General features: G+C 53.5%; 1 protein-coding gene across 2 annotated transcripts in view; it reads right to left on the bottom strand.

Moving 5' to 3' along the window:
- Window positions 1-167: 167 nt before the first annotated feature.
- Window positions 168-16,239, bottom strand: part of LIMK2 (LIM domain kinase 2) — a 54,399-nt gene continuing 38,327 nt past the window's right edge. For both annotated transcript variants that reach the window (XM_033097847.1, XM_033097848.1), the window contains 13 exons: window positions 15,801-15,910; window positions 15,013-15,201; window positions 13,733-13,838; window positions 13,176-13,372; window positions 11,283-11,469; window positions 10,360-10,446; window positions 9,529-9,660; window positions 9,229-9,285; window positions 7,202-7,267; window positions 6,084-6,258; window positions 5,281-5,336; window positions 3,986-4,143; window positions 168-1,938 (listed from right to left, as the gene is read on the bottom strand). In XM_033097847.1, the coding sequence (XP_032953738.1) occupies window positions 1,794-1,938; window positions 3,986-4,143; window positions 5,281-5,336; window positions 6,084-6,258; window positions 7,202-7,267; window positions 9,229-9,285; window positions 9,529-9,660; window positions 10,360-10,446; window positions 11,283-11,469; window positions 13,176-13,372; window positions 13,733-13,838; window positions 15,013-15,201; window positions 15,801-15,910 (1,665 nt within the window). In that variant the 3' untranslated portion in view covers window positions 168-1,793. The remainder of the gene's footprint in view (window positions 1,939-3,985; window positions 4,144-5,280; window positions 5,337-6,083; window positions 6,259-7,201; window positions 7,268-9,228; window positions 9,286-9,528; window positions 9,661-10,359; window positions 10,447-11,282; window positions 11,470-13,175; window positions 13,373-13,732; window positions 13,839-15,012; window positions 15,202-15,800; window positions 15,911-16,239) is intronic.

Genomic DNA, 16,239 nt, shown 5'->3' with positions numbered 1-16,239 from the left:
GCCTGGGCTGCCCCAGGTGGTATGTACCTGTTCTATAAGGAATGGGGATTAGAGTTGGGGAGTCATGTGGCCTGGCCAGTAGCATTCCTCCAGAAGGGAGCAGACAGGCCAGCAGACCCTCCACATGCATCTCTTTGAGCCAGGTCCCAAGTCACACTCTCAGTAGCTCCAGTTTTGTTAACTGCTTAATTTATTTGGTCTGCTCAATGGCCCGGCTTGGACCCACCACTCCCAAGCTTGCGGGACGGCTGAGGCACAACCAGCCATACAATGCTGACCTTGCTGCTGCTGGGAGCCCAGGGCTCAACCCCACGAGCTTGCACACTCACACATAAGTATGGTCTATACAGCATAGCCAGAGATGACGTCGAATCCCACAGCTCATCAGGTCTATGAACAGTATTTCACATATCACCCAACAGATACAACAAGATAGTATTAACAGCAACCACTCTTTTGGATCAGTCCCACCCGCCTCCTCCCTCCCACCCCCAATACAACCACCACACATCGCAGTAATATCCCAAACCCACCCGCAATTTGTTAAATATGGCGCAAGCACACAGACACTTAGGAGGAGGCAAATCTAGTATTTGTGTTGAGTCCCTGGAACTGTGGGAGCCAAGGTGGAGGCTGCCCCCAGGGCTTTCCAACCCATGGCTGTGGCTCAGGAGGTTGCAGCCGGGAGCTAGTGAGCTGGGCCAGCCAACGAGGGACGTAGAAGCCAGAAGGCCCAGCTCAGGGAGCTGTCTCTAAGCTCTGGGACTGGCCCCACCTCTTCCTGCCCAAGTTGGTACCTGGACCAGGCATGAAGGGTGAGCAGTAGCTGCCGCAAAGCCAAGAGATGGCTGAGAGTCCCACTCCTCCGGCCTCACACACTGGGTCCATGACAAGCCACACTGTCCTCCAGAACCCATCTAGCTATAGAAAGTGTCTCGGGCTTCTGACTGAGATGCCCATCAGGGTATGAGTGACAGCAGGCAGGATACGGGTTTTCTAGAGGGCAGAGCCTCTTTCCATCCGCCAGCCTCTTCCTGCACTGTGGGTGACTTCTTACTGCAGGCAGAGAGGATGCCACCCAGACGTTCTCAGCCAGTCGTTAGCAGTACAGTTTGAGAACTAGGTGGAAGTTCCCCTCACACAGATGTGGCCTGAGGTGAACAGAACCCAACCCTTCCTTCCCGACTCCAGGCCGGTTCCACCACAAACTAAGGGACTCTTCAAAATCTACTCCCTCAACCCCTGCCCCAGGGGAGGGCGGGACATGGAGTGGAAGGGGGGTAGCACCACTTTCATTTCACATCCTTGGATCGCCACCTGGCCACCAGTCTTTCTCTTATCCACACTCCCATTTGAAGTCCTCCTGTCCCCAGCTGGACCAGGGACTTCAGAGCCCACGGGCAGGTTCACCCTGGAATCCTGCCCAGCAGGTCCAGGTCACGCTGATTAGTGTAAGCAAGAGCCTCCTGGAAACCCACTGCCAGGTAGTTCCCCAGTGGTCACGAGTAACAGCTTCTTCCTGGCCCAGGAGCCAGGCTTTTTTTGTCTTCTTCACAGCTTTCAGGCGAGTGTTGGATTTACAGACAGTAACCAGGCCCCAAAACTTGTGGAGATGCATTTCCCTGGTGCTGCGCCCGCTCGCCTCCTGGGGAGGTAGTAGGGATGGCTTGTTCTGTGTCTAAACAAGCCGCCAATCCACAGGAAGCCCAGATGGCCCTGCCCACAGCAGGGATAGGGCGCAGAGGGGGCAATGCTGGCTGTGGAACGCCCCCCCGCAGGGGGCTGGGCCAGGGCTAGGGGGGCGAGTCCCTGCTCAGGCCGTACTGCACGCTCACAGTGTGGTCCAACTCCTCCAGCTCTGCAGGCAGCGGGATGCCCAGCTCCCCCAGGTACAGGGAGAGGGCCTCAAAGTAGTCCTCCAGTTTTGAGAACGCCGGTCTAGAAAGAAAAGGGGTGAGTTGGAGGCAGGTAAAATATGGGCAGGCCATGGGGTGGTGTGGGCGGTACCCGGGCCTGTGGCTCAACCACTTCCTAGTTGTAGGACCTCGGGAAAGCCTCTTAACCTTGCACTTCTGTGGGAAATGGGGATGAGATGATGCTATTGCTACTGCATAGAGTTGCTAGAAAGATCAGAGATAATACTGTGAGAAGGCTGGCCTTGCTCCAGGGGGTAGCTTGAAAAAAGAAAGTCCAGGAGAAAAAAGCTCCTCCTACGTATGCCTTAGAGAAAATGTAACCATCAAAGGCGGGACTGGACTAAGTGCCTTTTTAAAGTTCCTTTCCAGTCCTCAGACTGTTGCCACATCAGTGGATCAGCCCGGGAAGGGGCATTTCAGAGACTCCGCAGCTCATGCCAAGGAGAAAGCAAACAGGGGTAGCTTAGGTGCCCCGGAATAATAAGACGTCTCAGCCTCACGCCCCCGCCCGCCCCATGTTGTTGCTTCAACATCTTATCAACCTCTCAGCTACCCCAACACTGTGATTTAAAACGACAACTTGTACCCTAAATAGTCCTCTTTCCTCAGCGTTACATTTTTTAATAGCATTTGTCACTTTCTTATATTCAATATCGTTTATCTGTTGCTCATCATCTTTCCGTGCTAGGATGTGAGTTCCAGGAGGGCAGGCACCTTCGTTTTGTTCACTGATGTATCCCACATATTTAGCATAGTATCCAGCACATGGGAGGCACTCAGTAGATATTTGTCAATGAATTAAAGACAGACATTTAGAATGACAGAGAAGGGCTATTAATTTTAGCAAACAAATATTGTGTAGCTTCACATGTTTTGCTCATGCTCTTACTCCGGTGTTACTGAAGGACTGCGGTCCTCTGGCCCATGAATATAGAGCCCCCCACCAGCCAGTCCAGATGCAACGGTGGACCTTTGGAAATCATTTTAAACTAAAGGTTATGTGCCAACTGGTTACCTTGGGGGGATGGAGTTGGGGGGCAGGAGAGTGTTGACAGGCATATTGGTTAGGAGATGACAGACGACGTACACTTCCCGTGCTATAAACTGGGCGTGCCAAAAAATGTAGACAAGTGGACACTTTGGTCACCGTTGCTCAAGCAGTAGTTCGCCATAATCAGAAGAGTCTGGACGTTGATAGTAACCACTTTGAGCACCTCTTGTAATTGCAGAAGTCAAACGTGACTTGTATTCATCTTTTGGTATATATTGAGTATTACAGTTTCAATAGTTTTTTCCTTTCTTAAAATGTGTATCCATTTTTTTTGGCACCCTCTGTATTTTGTTAATGTTTCAATTTGTTTTTTTAAAAGAAACATGCTTTTGATAGCAGAAAAAAGCACAAAGATTTTAGCTCTCTAATGCACAAACTTGTAAAGACCTAGGGAAACTGGTAATAATGAAAGCTATACCCTGAGAGAATTAAGGTAATTGTAAAAAGATTTCTTTAAAGGAGAAAATTACCTAAACATATAAAGACGCTCACTGTGGTAATACCTATTACGAAAAGAAACTGGAAAAAAACTAAACATTTACATTATATATATTATAATATGTTTAGAGTCTCTTAATAGAATTTCATGTAGTCAACAAAAATGATAAACAGGAAGACTGGGTAATAACAAGAAAAATGCAGGGCAAAATATAAAACTTTTCTCTCAGATCATAATTATAAAAAAAAAATGTGTGTGTGTGGCCATGGACAGGGGAATATGGAGACACGAAGACATTTATTCTGTTAGAATGGTATAGGTTTGGGTGAGTTTTCTTCTGTTAAAGTTTCTGTTAACGGCCGTGTCTCTGTGTTATACCCAGGTCACTTAGTACTATGCCCTCGTTCCCCCCCGCACCCCAATCCCCCACCTGGCACGTCAGAGTTGTTGGGTGCCTTCAGTGGTTGATCTCAAGGCTTTTGCCCCACCCCTGTGCCTGGGAAAGGCTTGGGGATAGCCGAAGGCCGGAGCAAGCATCCCAAGACCTTGTGAGGTGGTGGAAAGGGGTGGGATACCAACCTGCTCTCGGGCTCCAGTTTGCAGCATATGACAGCCAGGGGAAAGAAGGCCGGGGGACAGTCTGTGGGGACAAACTTCTCCCAGAAAAGCTTCACGTTGAGGCCAAAGTCCAGTGTTCGGGGCAGGCAATCAGGATCTGCATACACCTGCCCAATGATCTGCAGGTGAGAAGATGGCTGGTCAGGAATGGACTAAGGTGGGTGCGGCCACAGAGCAGGAGAGAGGGATGCTGGATCATGGACAGGAAGGATGGGCAGGAGAGGGAGATAAAAACCGAGGTCAGAGAGCTGCCCCCCAACTCTGTCCAAATCTGGCTAATCCAGATTTGTCTCTCAATTGAAAGTCTGGTTACTGAAGAGGGTTTAGAAGAGGTGTCACTGTAGCCGAAGCACAGTATTCCAAATCTGGAGGGGCAGCTCCTATACACCCCACCCTGCATGTCCCCATGTCCCCTGCCAGAAGTCAGGTTCTGTGAAGTGAGGTGCTATGTCTGATTCATGTCTGAAACCCTTTGGTGCCAGCCTAGTGCTTTGTACACAAATGTTCAATTGATCTCTATTAAAGAAAACAATTTTTAAAAGAACCTTCCTTCAATATTCCAAGTGTCCCTGTCTCTCCTCTATCACTCACCACTTTGCAGGGATTACAGAAGCCTCTGAAAATATATGTTCCACTGCATGCTTTGAGATAGACTGAGCTAAGCTCCTAAGGGTATGTATCTTTCGAAGACTCACTTTGTACCCCACAGTACCTAGCACTGTGCCAGATGGGCTGGTACTTCCTGGAGTGGCTACTTCCACTTCCAGGCTGAGGGCAGGGGCACCACCAGGGCCTGGAAGGAGGAGGTTGCATCTGGCCCAAGAGCTAGAGGGACAGCACCATGACCAATCTCCTGCCTTTCCTGGTGGAGTTCCGAGTCTCACCTGCCCCTCACCAGCCATGTGACTAAGAGCAAGCCACTGCCTCTTTCTCTTTCTTTAAAGGAGGGCACAACACACAGTGGCCCATGTGGGGATCGAACCGGCAACCTTGGTGCTATCAGCACCACACTCTAACTAACTGAGCTAACTGGCCACCCTCACTGCCTCTTTCTAAGCCTGTTTCCTCACCTGAAAAAACCCTACTTCGTCCTTATCATGGGACCAATGAGACTTGAATGTGTCAACAGCTGTGTGATGAACTGTACAATCCTACAGTCGTGTTGGTTTCATGGCGAGTTACTCATCCTTAGGAGGGACCCCAGTTATGAGGCAGGGCAGAGCTGCCTCAGGCCTTGCGTACGTGCCGGAGCTCACCTCACAGAGAACGATCCCAAAAGAGAAGACATCCACCGTCTCATCGTAGCTCTTTCCTTGGGGAACACAGGAGAGCAGTGTGTTAGGTTTGGCCCCTTACCTGCCCTGCACTGAGTCTAGGGCCAGGCCAGGCCATAGCCAAGAACTGGGTCAGAACAGGTTCCGTGGGGATGCCCCACAGGATTCCCAGGACTGGTACCATCTGAAAACTACCTTTCCTAAGCCCTGGGTGGGCTGCCTTGGAAAGATCTTATGGAACAACACTGCCCATGATGAAACTGCGTGGGATAATGAAAGAGAACTGGACCAGGGTTCATCTGGACGGTTCCATTAGCCAGCTGTGTGCTCCTGAGCAAAGCACTGAGCTTCTCTGGTCCTCAGATCCCAAAAAGGGTTGTATCAGGCCACTTCTGAGGCCTCACAACCTTGTGTTTCAAGAGATCCAGCCAGCAGCATCTCTGGTTGGTTTGAGCATTATCCACAAGGGGGCACCACACTTCAGCACGGAGAGAGAAGAAAAGGCTAAGCTCAGGCAATAGACAGCCTGTGCTCTCACGTACCCCTGGGCCACAAAAGCCACCTCACCCTAAGCCCAGGATGGAACACTGACCAGCTGGTAGGCCTGGGCTCAGGGAGGAGTTAGAGACCCAGTCTGACGAGCGATAACCATCATATCGACTTCAGCTCTAGGTATTTGGCCTTACACTTCACAGGCGTCCCCTGGAGCTACCAGGGCTCTGCTGTAAGATGTGGCCCCCAATTCCCCTCTGGGGGCATGTCCCCTTCAGAGCACCAGGACTCACCGTTCAGCATCTCAGGGGCCATCCAGTAGGGGTTTCCCACCACAGTGTAGCGCTTCTTGCGGTCATTCTTACGCAGGGTACGTTTCTTGGTGGTGGCCTTCTCCACTGGGGGCTTTTTCCTCTCTTCGACTATGAGCCGTGACAGTCCAAAGTCTGCCACCACCACGGTCTTGTCCTGGTACGATAGGGCCAGGTCAGGGCTTGGTGGGGACATTTCCAAGAGAAGCCGTTGAGAAGGGGAGAAAGGGTGGTGTAGCAAAGGAGAGTCACAGCCAAAGCCCTGGCAGCCGAGGCATCGTTGGCTTTCTAACAGGCTGGTATCAAGGGCACAGCAGATTCCCCAGGCCTGGGGGCACTCGCAGCAGAGCCCGTGGAGCCTGGAGGAGCAGGGATCTGGGACCTGGACAGTGGAACGCAGAGGCAGCACAGGGGATGTCTTCTCTTTTGTTTGTTCCCCATCCTGCCTTATTCCCCCAAAGACTTAAGGCCACGGCTAGAACCAGGATAAGACAGAAAAAGGCAAGGTGGAGGCAGTCAGTGGGGGATGTGGGGGAGATAAACTCTTCAAATAGCGATGGGGCTGTCATGTGGAAAAGGGATTAAGATTGTTTGGTGTGAGTCCAGAGGGTGGAGCCAGGGCCAGTGGACACCCGGGAAGCCTGACTGCAAGTCAACAGGAGGAATAACATTGTAACAACTGGAGCGTCCCGGCCAGTGGGACAAATGCTGGCCTCCAGCCCGTCACTGAAAATTCACTAGCTCTGTGGCTTCAGGTGCCGCAGCTGTAAAATGGAGTCCACCGTGAGCTGCTCTCCAGGACCATCACGGGGCAAAACCAGGAAAACTGACAGGGCTCTATAAGTTCAGGTAAAGAACTTCTCAAATCCATTCTAACTAAAGGATTTCAAAGGCTGCTACCGGAAGAAGACGGAATTGTGTCTGCATGTGTCTGGGAGCCCCTAGAAGACTGAGAAGGGCATATGGTGGCAGCAGGAAGGGCAAGATAGGAGCCCTAAGCAATATTTCTGGTCTAAAACAAGAGGGTCAGGTCAGTCTCCTTTGAGACAAGGAAGGCAGAAAGGCTGGGCCCCGGGGAGGCCCAGAGCGGCGGGACATACCAGCTTGATGAGGCAGTTGTGTGAGTTCAGGTCCCGATGGATGATGCACATGGAGTGCAAATAAGCCTGGAACAGAAGGATGAGCTGAGTAAATCAACCAGACGCTGACTCTGGATTTGGGGCCATAGAACCCGCTCTTCTCCCAGGCCATCCTCACCCAGCTTCAGAATCCACCCTGGACTCCAGAGCCCAGGCCCTCCTGCTGTCACTCCCTTGTCCTAACACCGACAGAAAGCCAAGGCTGCCTGGGCTTCCTCTCTCTTCCTGTTACCTCCTGAAGTCCCCAACATACTGGGCCCAGGCCCTGGCATGTCCCCCTCCCCTCTACTCATTTACTTAGATCCAGGCCAGCTGAAGTCAGTGCCCTCAGATGCACAGCTCCTGGTCCCTTTACCCCAAAATCTCTGGCTTCAGCTACCCTGGGTCCCTTTAGCCTGTGACAGGGGAAGAAATGACCTCTCCCTGGTCCAGCTGGCTCTGTATTCCTCATATTCTCCTCCCCTGAGACTCGGCACCCTCCTTTCTCTCTGTCTGCACTTTGATTTCTCCCTCTTCCTACCTAAATGTTTCCAAACAGGTCTGTTTGCTATCTCCCTCCTCCAAGCCTCCACCTCTGGCTCTTGTTACTCTGAAGCCACTTCCACCTCCCCAGGCCCCTGCAATACTGCTTCCATCCCCTAGGCTTCTGGAGGTGCCCTCACACCCAGGGAGCATTTCCTGAATCGCTGTAGCTCGTGACCTGCCCACCCCCTCCACACAGGTTGCCCACACCTCTCCCACACTACCTGCGTGCCTGCTTTTTCCTTCCCGCCCTTCTCGAAGCCACCTTCTGTTACGTGTTGACCCCCATGAACCACACATCAGCCTCAGCAGGCACCTATCCTAGCTCTTCCCAAACCTGTTTCCCTACCATAACTGCCATCCCCGAATGTCTGGTGAGAGACGCCATCCTTCTTCTCGGCACCTCAAGCCACCCAACCCCCCCTCCCTCGACCCCTGTGCCCTCACTGCCAACCTGACTGCACCCTGCCTCCCCATCTTCTGTTCCCCCAGTCGTACCTTAATTCAGAAACCTGAGATGTGACTAGCACCCCCTCACGCCCTTCTGCCTTGAGTATCCTCCAATTCCCCCCCAACCTGCTGACCACACCAGACTCAATTGCAAAAAAGCCCAGCTCTCGCCATCAACCTTTCTTGCTTAAAATTTTTTTACATGTCTTTTTGGCTTCCTAAATCAAGTCCAGACACTTTAGCTTAAAAACACAGGGCCTTCACGTGCCCCTAGACTAATACTGTCTTCACGACCCCACATGAAGAGTGATTAAAATCTCAGGACTGACTAGCCCAAGCTCCTAGCTCTGTCCCTTTCTAGCCTCAGCTTCTCATCTGGAAACCAGGCTGTGGAGAGGAATAAACAGGCACATGCATGTTAGTCCCTCAGCTCGTTCCTGGCACTTAGAAAGCACTCAGCAATTGTCACTTATTATTGGTCTCATTGGTGACATTCTTCCCCAGGTAAAACACTGTTTCCTCCCAGGTTTTGGCTGCTGTCCTCTCTTCAACCTTGGGGCCTCTCTGCCAAGAGGAACTTTTGCCCAATTCTGCCTCATCCTTCAGCGCTCAAGTAGAACGCATTTTCCCCCTTCTCATATTTCCTAGGCAGCGAGGTTCTCTGCTTGCTCCAAAGACGCTGAAGACCCTGGACAACTCTGTGACAGTAAGGCCAGGCCACCTTGTGCTAGTTTGCTTCTCCAGTTTGCCTTGCTCATGCATGTCCTGTTTGCCCTTGAAGGTTTGGATTCTTTGAGAGTAGGGCTGTGAGCTGAGAACAGCCATCTGGGGTCAATTTCACTGGCACAGAGAAGCTCAGTACACAGCTGCTGAATGACCCAGCGCACACGCTGCTGGTGTGCAGCGCACACCCCAGGGTGGGGTCTCTGTGTTCCAACGCCTGCCTGCAATCCTTGTACCTCTCCCGACCTCCCCACCCCCCGTAACCCGCTGGCAAAGTTATTGCCAAGACTCACCATTCCAGAGGCGATGCCTTTGGCAAACCTGACCTTCTGCTGCCAGGGGAACGGGTCCTGCAAGATGAGGAATGTCCATCAGAGGCTTGTGGGCCCTGTCCCACTCGTGGTCCAGGCTCCATGGGTCAACACGATCTTCCAGCAAACCCTCCCTGCCTGTGCCCAGTTCCACTCATTATGGCCCTTTGTATGCAAAGCAGCAAGTCTCTCTGGCCACTGTGGCTCCAGGGCGGTGGTGATATAGGGGTCCAACTGACAACCCACCAAGGCTCTTGGGGACTATGGGAGTGGGGTGCTCACCACACTGCGTACAAAGTCCTTCAGCGTGCCCCCCTCAATGTACTCTGTTAACAGGTTCAGCTTCTTGTCCTTATACAGCACGCCGATGAACTTGAGCACGTTGGGGTGGTCCAGGCTGCGCATCACCTTTACCTAGGGGTGGGGGGAGCCAAGGAAGGCGGGCGCTTACTTCCCCCTATGTCTTCCTCACGCTTTCCCTCCAGGGGTCAGCTTGACCCGTGTTACCTGCACCTCCTACCTCCTATCTTATGTGACGGTGAAGAACACCTCCACGTGGGTGGGAAGGGCCCCCCAGGCCTTACCCTTAGGACCCTGCCTTTCTAGGAAGTGCACGGGGGGATGTTGGAGTGGAACGGCCCAAGAGTGCACCAAAGGCCTGGAGGACAGCACCCGGACCACAGCCGTACCCAGCCAAATTAATGGAGCACCTTGCGAGAGGTGGGAAAAGCTGTGAAAATGCTCAAGGGTGGTCAGTTCTCTGGGAGGCCCCTCTCCAGGGAACCTTAGCAGGCTGTTCAGGCAGTGATTCCAGTACCCAGTTGTACTACATTGGTCTGCTTTCACATTCATCACCCCATTATCCGTGAAGGCCTCTGAACCACACCTCATTTGTTACTGCATCCCTTGTACCCAGGCCCTGTCTTCAGTACGTGTTCATGGAGCAAATAATAATGCTGTAATTCAGAGGGCCAGGGCCATTCCTCTAGTACACTTTTCGGCTCAGCCTTTAAGAAAATGATTCCAAATTAAGCTTCCTCTCGAAACCATGATTTCAGATCTTCCCTCTTCCAACAGTGACACCAAACTCCTAACGCCACCCCACCTTCCTACCTCAGTCAGAAAAGTCTTCTGTGTTTCCTCGTCACACCGAATTAATTCCTTCATGACCATCACTTTGCCTGTGGCTTTGTGTGTCACCTGCAAACAGGGCGATGGTTATGAGAGCAGAGACCAGAGGCAGTTCTGGAGAACTGTGTGAAAATCTATGCAGCTGGCCATCCCATGCCCTGGAGGACACACTGAGCCGGATCAGATGGACAGAGTTCACGTGTAGAAGACACAGCACAGGGCAACAGGGCTCTCAGAAGGGAGCACTCCCTCTTCTCTGGACAGCTGGCTGGCCATGCACACAGGAGAGGTAAGAATTCAGAAAAGGGACGTGCGGAAGGAGGCAGAAGGGGACGCTTTCAAGCCAAGCAGGGGCTTTGATCATCTGACACAGGAATGTCCCTTGAGTGAACAGAAGTCTGGGGACAGGAAGGTCAGTGCCACAGACATGCGCCAGGGAGCTGGTGGGCCGGGGGTGAGCTCTCCAGCCTCAATGCCCCGAAAGCTGAGACACATGGCTTACCTGACCCCCCCTCCCAGCTCTCAGTAGAGGAGGAGGAGGAGAAAAAGAGAGAGAGGTTAGTCCCCGAGACTTCATCAAGGAGGCAGGAGCCACTCCCCGGTGTGCTCCCTGTGGTACGCCCAGCACAGGCCTCTGGGCTCCTAAAACACCCACTGACTGGAGGTGGGAGGACCATGGCCCAGCTCACCCCATCCCAGGCCTCCAGGTTCGCTAAGCTCACGGCAACAGCAACGCTGCGCGTGGGCGCCCTGGGAGGGCAGGGCTGCAGCCCTCACATCACCTGCCACCAGCAAGGAGGCCTGGTGTCCTGCAGGATGCAGGGCAAGACCGTGTGGTAAGAACTCCCCGAAACCCGGTAAGAGAGGGAGGGGGGACAGAGGCGCAGAGCAGCGGCTGTGTGTACCTTGATGGCCTGCCCAAAGAAGCCTTTGCCCAGGACCTCCCCGTGGATCAGGTCACAGGGCCGGAAGATTTGCTGGGAGTAGCTGCTGGAACAACGGAGGGATTCTGAGCGGCTGATGTCTCGGCTGAACAGCAGGGGCTCCTTTGGGGAGCTGGGGCCGGGGGACTTGGAAATGCTGTTACTACGCCTGCAGAGGAGGAAAGAGGGAGGTAAGGACAGGGTAGTCCTCAGAGACCCGCCAGAAAACTCTGGGGGCAGGAACCTCAGGGCCACCTGTCCATTCTAATGTCTGTAGTTCAGGGGCTATGATGGAGGAGGGGGGCTCATATCAGACCGACGTGCCTTTGGGGGGCTGCAGACATCAGTTTAAGTGTAGTAAAAACACATTCAAAGCAGGAACGTCTCATTTGGAATAACTGACTAGATGCTTCTGGCTTATAGTGCTCAATACGTGACAGCACTGTAGGTCGTGCGCCACCTTCCATGTCTGCTTGATTCAAGGCACTAACTGGGTCAGAGTGATGGCCCACTGCCAGCCAAAAAATGACCCAACGGGATTTTGGATATTCTGCACACCTTTGTACCTGTCTACATTTCCCAAACTTTAAAATAATAAGCATGTGTAATTTGTTTAGCAATAAATCCAGTATGCTTACATTTTTAAAAGCAACAGTAATAGTAATGGTTGATGACTGTTAGTTACTTTGACTCCCTGAAGAAGGGACAAGGTGGCTGAAGTCCACTGCACTGCAGGTGGGCTATGACCCCTCCCCCTCCTCTCCCGGTGTGCTCGTTTCCCTTGGGTGACCTGGAAAGGACTGCCTGCAGCTTCCCAGCCCTTGCTCTTCTGCTCGGTCTCTTGCCAAGTGTGCCCATGGAGCACACCAGGTGAGCTGCCCCCTCTCTTGCATGACAGCTCTCTGGCCACCACCACTCACATCTTCCCTGTTCCAGGCCATGCACTGGTCCCAGGCCTTCTCTGCGCTCTGGAGCCCTGCCTCCACCAGCTCACTCATGCTGACTGAGGCCAAGAGACCAGTCAGGGGTGGCAGGAGTCACCTGTGGGGAGGGCCCTATTTCCACCAGGTGTCAGCCAAGAGGGCCCCGAGTGATTCAGTCTATCTGGTCAGGAGGGCAGATAAAGAACCTGATTCCCAAGCACTGACCCTGTGATGGCACTGTGCTACTTTGCATCCTTTCCCACACGGAATCCTTGCATAATTGGTGAGATAGCCAACTTTATCTTGCAACTCCACTTCACAGATGCAGACAGAGGTTAGGAGAGACGAGTGATTTGTGGAGGGAGGGAGGGAGCTCAGCTCGAAGGCGGGCGCCATGTGGGTGTGTCTGCCTAGAGAGCCAGTGCTCCAGACTCCTACTCGTTGTCTCCCTACTTGGCGCCTGCTCCCTCCCCACACACCTGGACAACTCTGAGGTTTCAGGTGTTGGTCCCTCAAGTCTAAAATAACTTGGATTCTTCTCTTGCACACCAGGTGAGCTGCCCCCTCTCTTGCACGACACCTCTCTGGCTCTCTAGTTTTCCATGTCCTTATTTATACTGCTTAATCCTATCTGTGCCCCTACTTGCTCCCCCCACAGGCCATGCTGCCTTTCAGGGTCCAGTGTCACTGCCTCCTGTCTAGCTCAGGAGTTCAGTGGACAGAGGCTGACCCCCTGGTTTCTAAGGAAACCTGGCAGACAGCTGGGTCGGCTCACACACACGTCCTGGATATGAATTGTGATCTCCGTGGGGGGAGCTGGGTCAGCACAATCCTCATAGCCTGTCCCTGGCCAGCTGGTTCCCTTCCTAACTCTGCTGGCTTCCGAAAGCCAGCTCCGCCTCATCTGAGAGACGGGCATGGCACAGCACAGAGCGAGGGTGGAAGGTGGCACCTCAGGGAGCGTCTCCTCAGTGTCCCTTCCAGATTCTCCTTGGTGTCCAGGGTGCTGAGGGTGTGGGACTGTCCAGTATTCTGCATGTGGGGAGAGAGCCGTGCATCCAGCCGCATCTGGTCCAGGCGCTGGGAGACGGGATCATGTTCGATCAAGAGCTGAAGCGTCTGGCTCGTCTGGCTAATCGCATCCTCTACCTGTGGCCAAGAGCAATGTCAGGCTGGCTCCCACTGGCTGCCCCAGACCGGCCGCCCACCACCAGCCCAGATGATCCAGGTCCAGTGTGGCCAATGCTTAACTTGGCTAACGGTGACCTCCAGCTGCCACTGCCCACAGTACACTCTGCCTGGCATCCTGTCAGCTTCCCCTTCTGGGAAGCCATCCCTGCTGCCTGGGGAACATGCCAGGCTGACAGAGCAGTTCACCAGTGGTCACAGGCTCAGTGGCAAGACAAAGAGATAGACCAGGGGTGGGGAAAGGTAAAGACCACAGCTTGATCTCCCAGAGGGTCTGTTTCATGTCCCACCCCCTTAAAACAGACTGGACACACACTGTACCTCCTCCACTCGGAGTGTGCGGACGGGGGTCCCATTGATCTCCAGGATGCGGTCCCCCGGGTGGATGGCATTGCGGTTGTTGGGACTGATGTGCATCCGGTTGACCCTGGGCCAGACAAGAGTTGAGGTAGGGCAAAGGCGTCCTAAAAACGTGCTAAAAAATTTCACTTGTGCAAGGAATGCTCACCAGGTCCCAGGCCCCTATTGGCCCTCAGGGCCCAGGCCACTCACAGGAAAAGGCCACTCACCCAGCAGAAACTTGGACGCCATCCTCCCCATCAGTTCCCTCACTGCCCCCGACCCTCGCCATCTTGGAGAATCCTGCCTTCTCTCCATCACCATAGTTACCAACATCGCTCACCTGGATCTTGCAACAGCCTCCTATCTGGTCTCTACATCTCTGGGCTTGCTCCCCTCTCACCAACTTCCACACCAGCGATCCTTCTAAATAGCTAACCTGGTCGAGTCACTTTATGGCTTTAATCCCTCAAAAGTCCTGCTAAATCTTCAGAATCCAGACCCTCCATGACTTACCAGCCCCATCTCTGGCTACTCCCAACCCCTGAGCTCCACCAGACACAATCACCGAGTCCCACCTCTGCCCTGAGCACAAGTGCCTCCCTCTTCATGTACAGGCTTCAGCGCAGACCTCCCCCTTTCCCGCCCCCCCCAACCCTAGTACCTCTCACCTACACTGCAAGCACCCAGCGCCCGGCACACAGCAAGTGCACAGCCATGACTTTACAGCACTGGCAGCCGCAGGCGCCTCGTTACTGGTACTGAGGGGGACACAGACTCTTTCTCCATTTGGCCTCTGACCTGGACCTAGGATGGCATCTTAATCTCTTTCTCCTCCTTCCTCCGTTCACTCAGCCAATAAAACAAGAATCAGTGCACACCTACGGGATGCCAGTCACTGTTCTAGGCCCAGGGCACGCAGTACTGAACACGACTAAGTTTCAGAAGGAACTCGTGGGGAGGCAGATGATAGACCAATACACATAACCAAGCCAGATAATTTCAAAGAGCAAACATGATCTGGAACTTGACACGTGAAAGGTGAGCAGTTCCGGCATTAAGTATCTTAGGTGGGAAGCAGCGTAGGGAGAGAACGGTAAGTGCCAAATCCCAGGTGTGGTTACAGCACAGTGAGCTCCGGGAGGAAGATATGAGATGAGGATGAAGGGAGCTCTGCCGAAGACTTGGGAACTCTGAGCCCCTTGGGGCCCATCTATGGACTCTGCCCAAGAACCCCTGCTCCGGGTTCTCGCGATACTTACTCTTTTACTTGCACAGTGGTGGCATAGTTGGCGCAGGCACTCTCCACAGACACAGAGAAGCCCCGCCGGCCCTCGGGGGTGGCTGGCATGGAGATGTGGGTGACTGAATAGGGCAGCTGGTCCTGAACAGACTCCGTGGAGAGCCTCTCAAACATGGGGGCCAGCACCAGCTCGTTGTGGCACTTCCCACTGGGGAGAGAAGCATACAGGGGCTAAGATCACGGAGCCCCACCTGGACGCCCCCAGCAACCACCGCACCATGTGGCTTTAAGTAACACTACCCCTAGTGCCACTCTTACTGTCCTTGCCACAATGCAGCTGGCTGCTCAGGATGGGGAGCCTGGGTTCTCTGGGGCGGGCTGGGACAGGGGGGAGGTGGCCTGGGTTCTCTCTGACTCAGTGAGAACCCAGCCCCCTTCCTGACTTCTTTTGGGCCTCAGCCTGACTTCTTTTGTCAACCAAGGCAGTTGGACTGAGTGAGCTCTAAGGGGCTCTGGGATCCTTCTCTGAGAAGGACCTTGCAGGCATTGCAGCCATTCTCTCCCTCTGGGAGGGTCGCAGGGCAGAGTATTGTTATTCTCCCAGTAGGTAAGGCCAGAGGCCAGAGGAATGTTAATCGTTTTGCTTATAGGTTACAGAGCTGGTTAAGAGCATTGCTGTGGTAGGAAGGAATCCAGTGCTCTGATACTTCAGTAGTCAGTCCTTCTGCCCCACTCACACTGCCCCTGTCACTCTCTCTCAGCCGCTCTTGTAGGGAGGGGAGGAGGGACACAGGGCCACCATCTTACCAGTAGAGGGTGGCGTGCTGCACCAGGGCATATGCGTCCCCATCCTCGATGATCACCTTGCAGCTCATACAGGCAAAGCACTCTGGGTGGTACTTGAATTCCCCGGCCACCTGTGAGCAGGTGGGGAGAAGGGTGGACAAAGAAAGTGAGTCGTCACTGTCACTGCACTGAGGGTAAGGGTGGGTGAGTGACCTCCGATCAAGGAGCTACAGACCCCGATCCTAATGTACCTTTGCACTTCCTGCCCTAGAGCTTCCAGAGGAGTGTCAGGCTGCTGCCTCCCTAACATTTCTGAGATTGTGAAACTGTTTTGGTCTCAGCCATGAGAACAAATCCCCAGAAGTAATCTCCCCCTTAGAAAGGCACACAGGGCTGGCAAGTCTGTGACTGGCCTTGCAGCCCTTGGTCTAGAGCAGGTAGGGGAGGCGGAACCTCTCTC

The sequence above is a fragment of the Rhinolophus ferrumequinum genome, chromosome 25 (genome assembly GCF_004115265.2).
Source record: "Rhinolophus ferrumequinum isolate MPI-CBG mRhiFer1 chromosome 25, mRhiFer1_v1.p, whole genome shotgun sequence".
Classification (NCBI taxonomy): domain Eukaryota; kingdom Metazoa; phylum Chordata; class Mammalia; order Chiroptera; family Rhinolophidae; genus Rhinolophus; species Rhinolophus ferrumequinum.
Note: the sequence above shows the minus strand (reverse complement) of the source record. Positions and strands in the feature narration are given on the sequence as shown.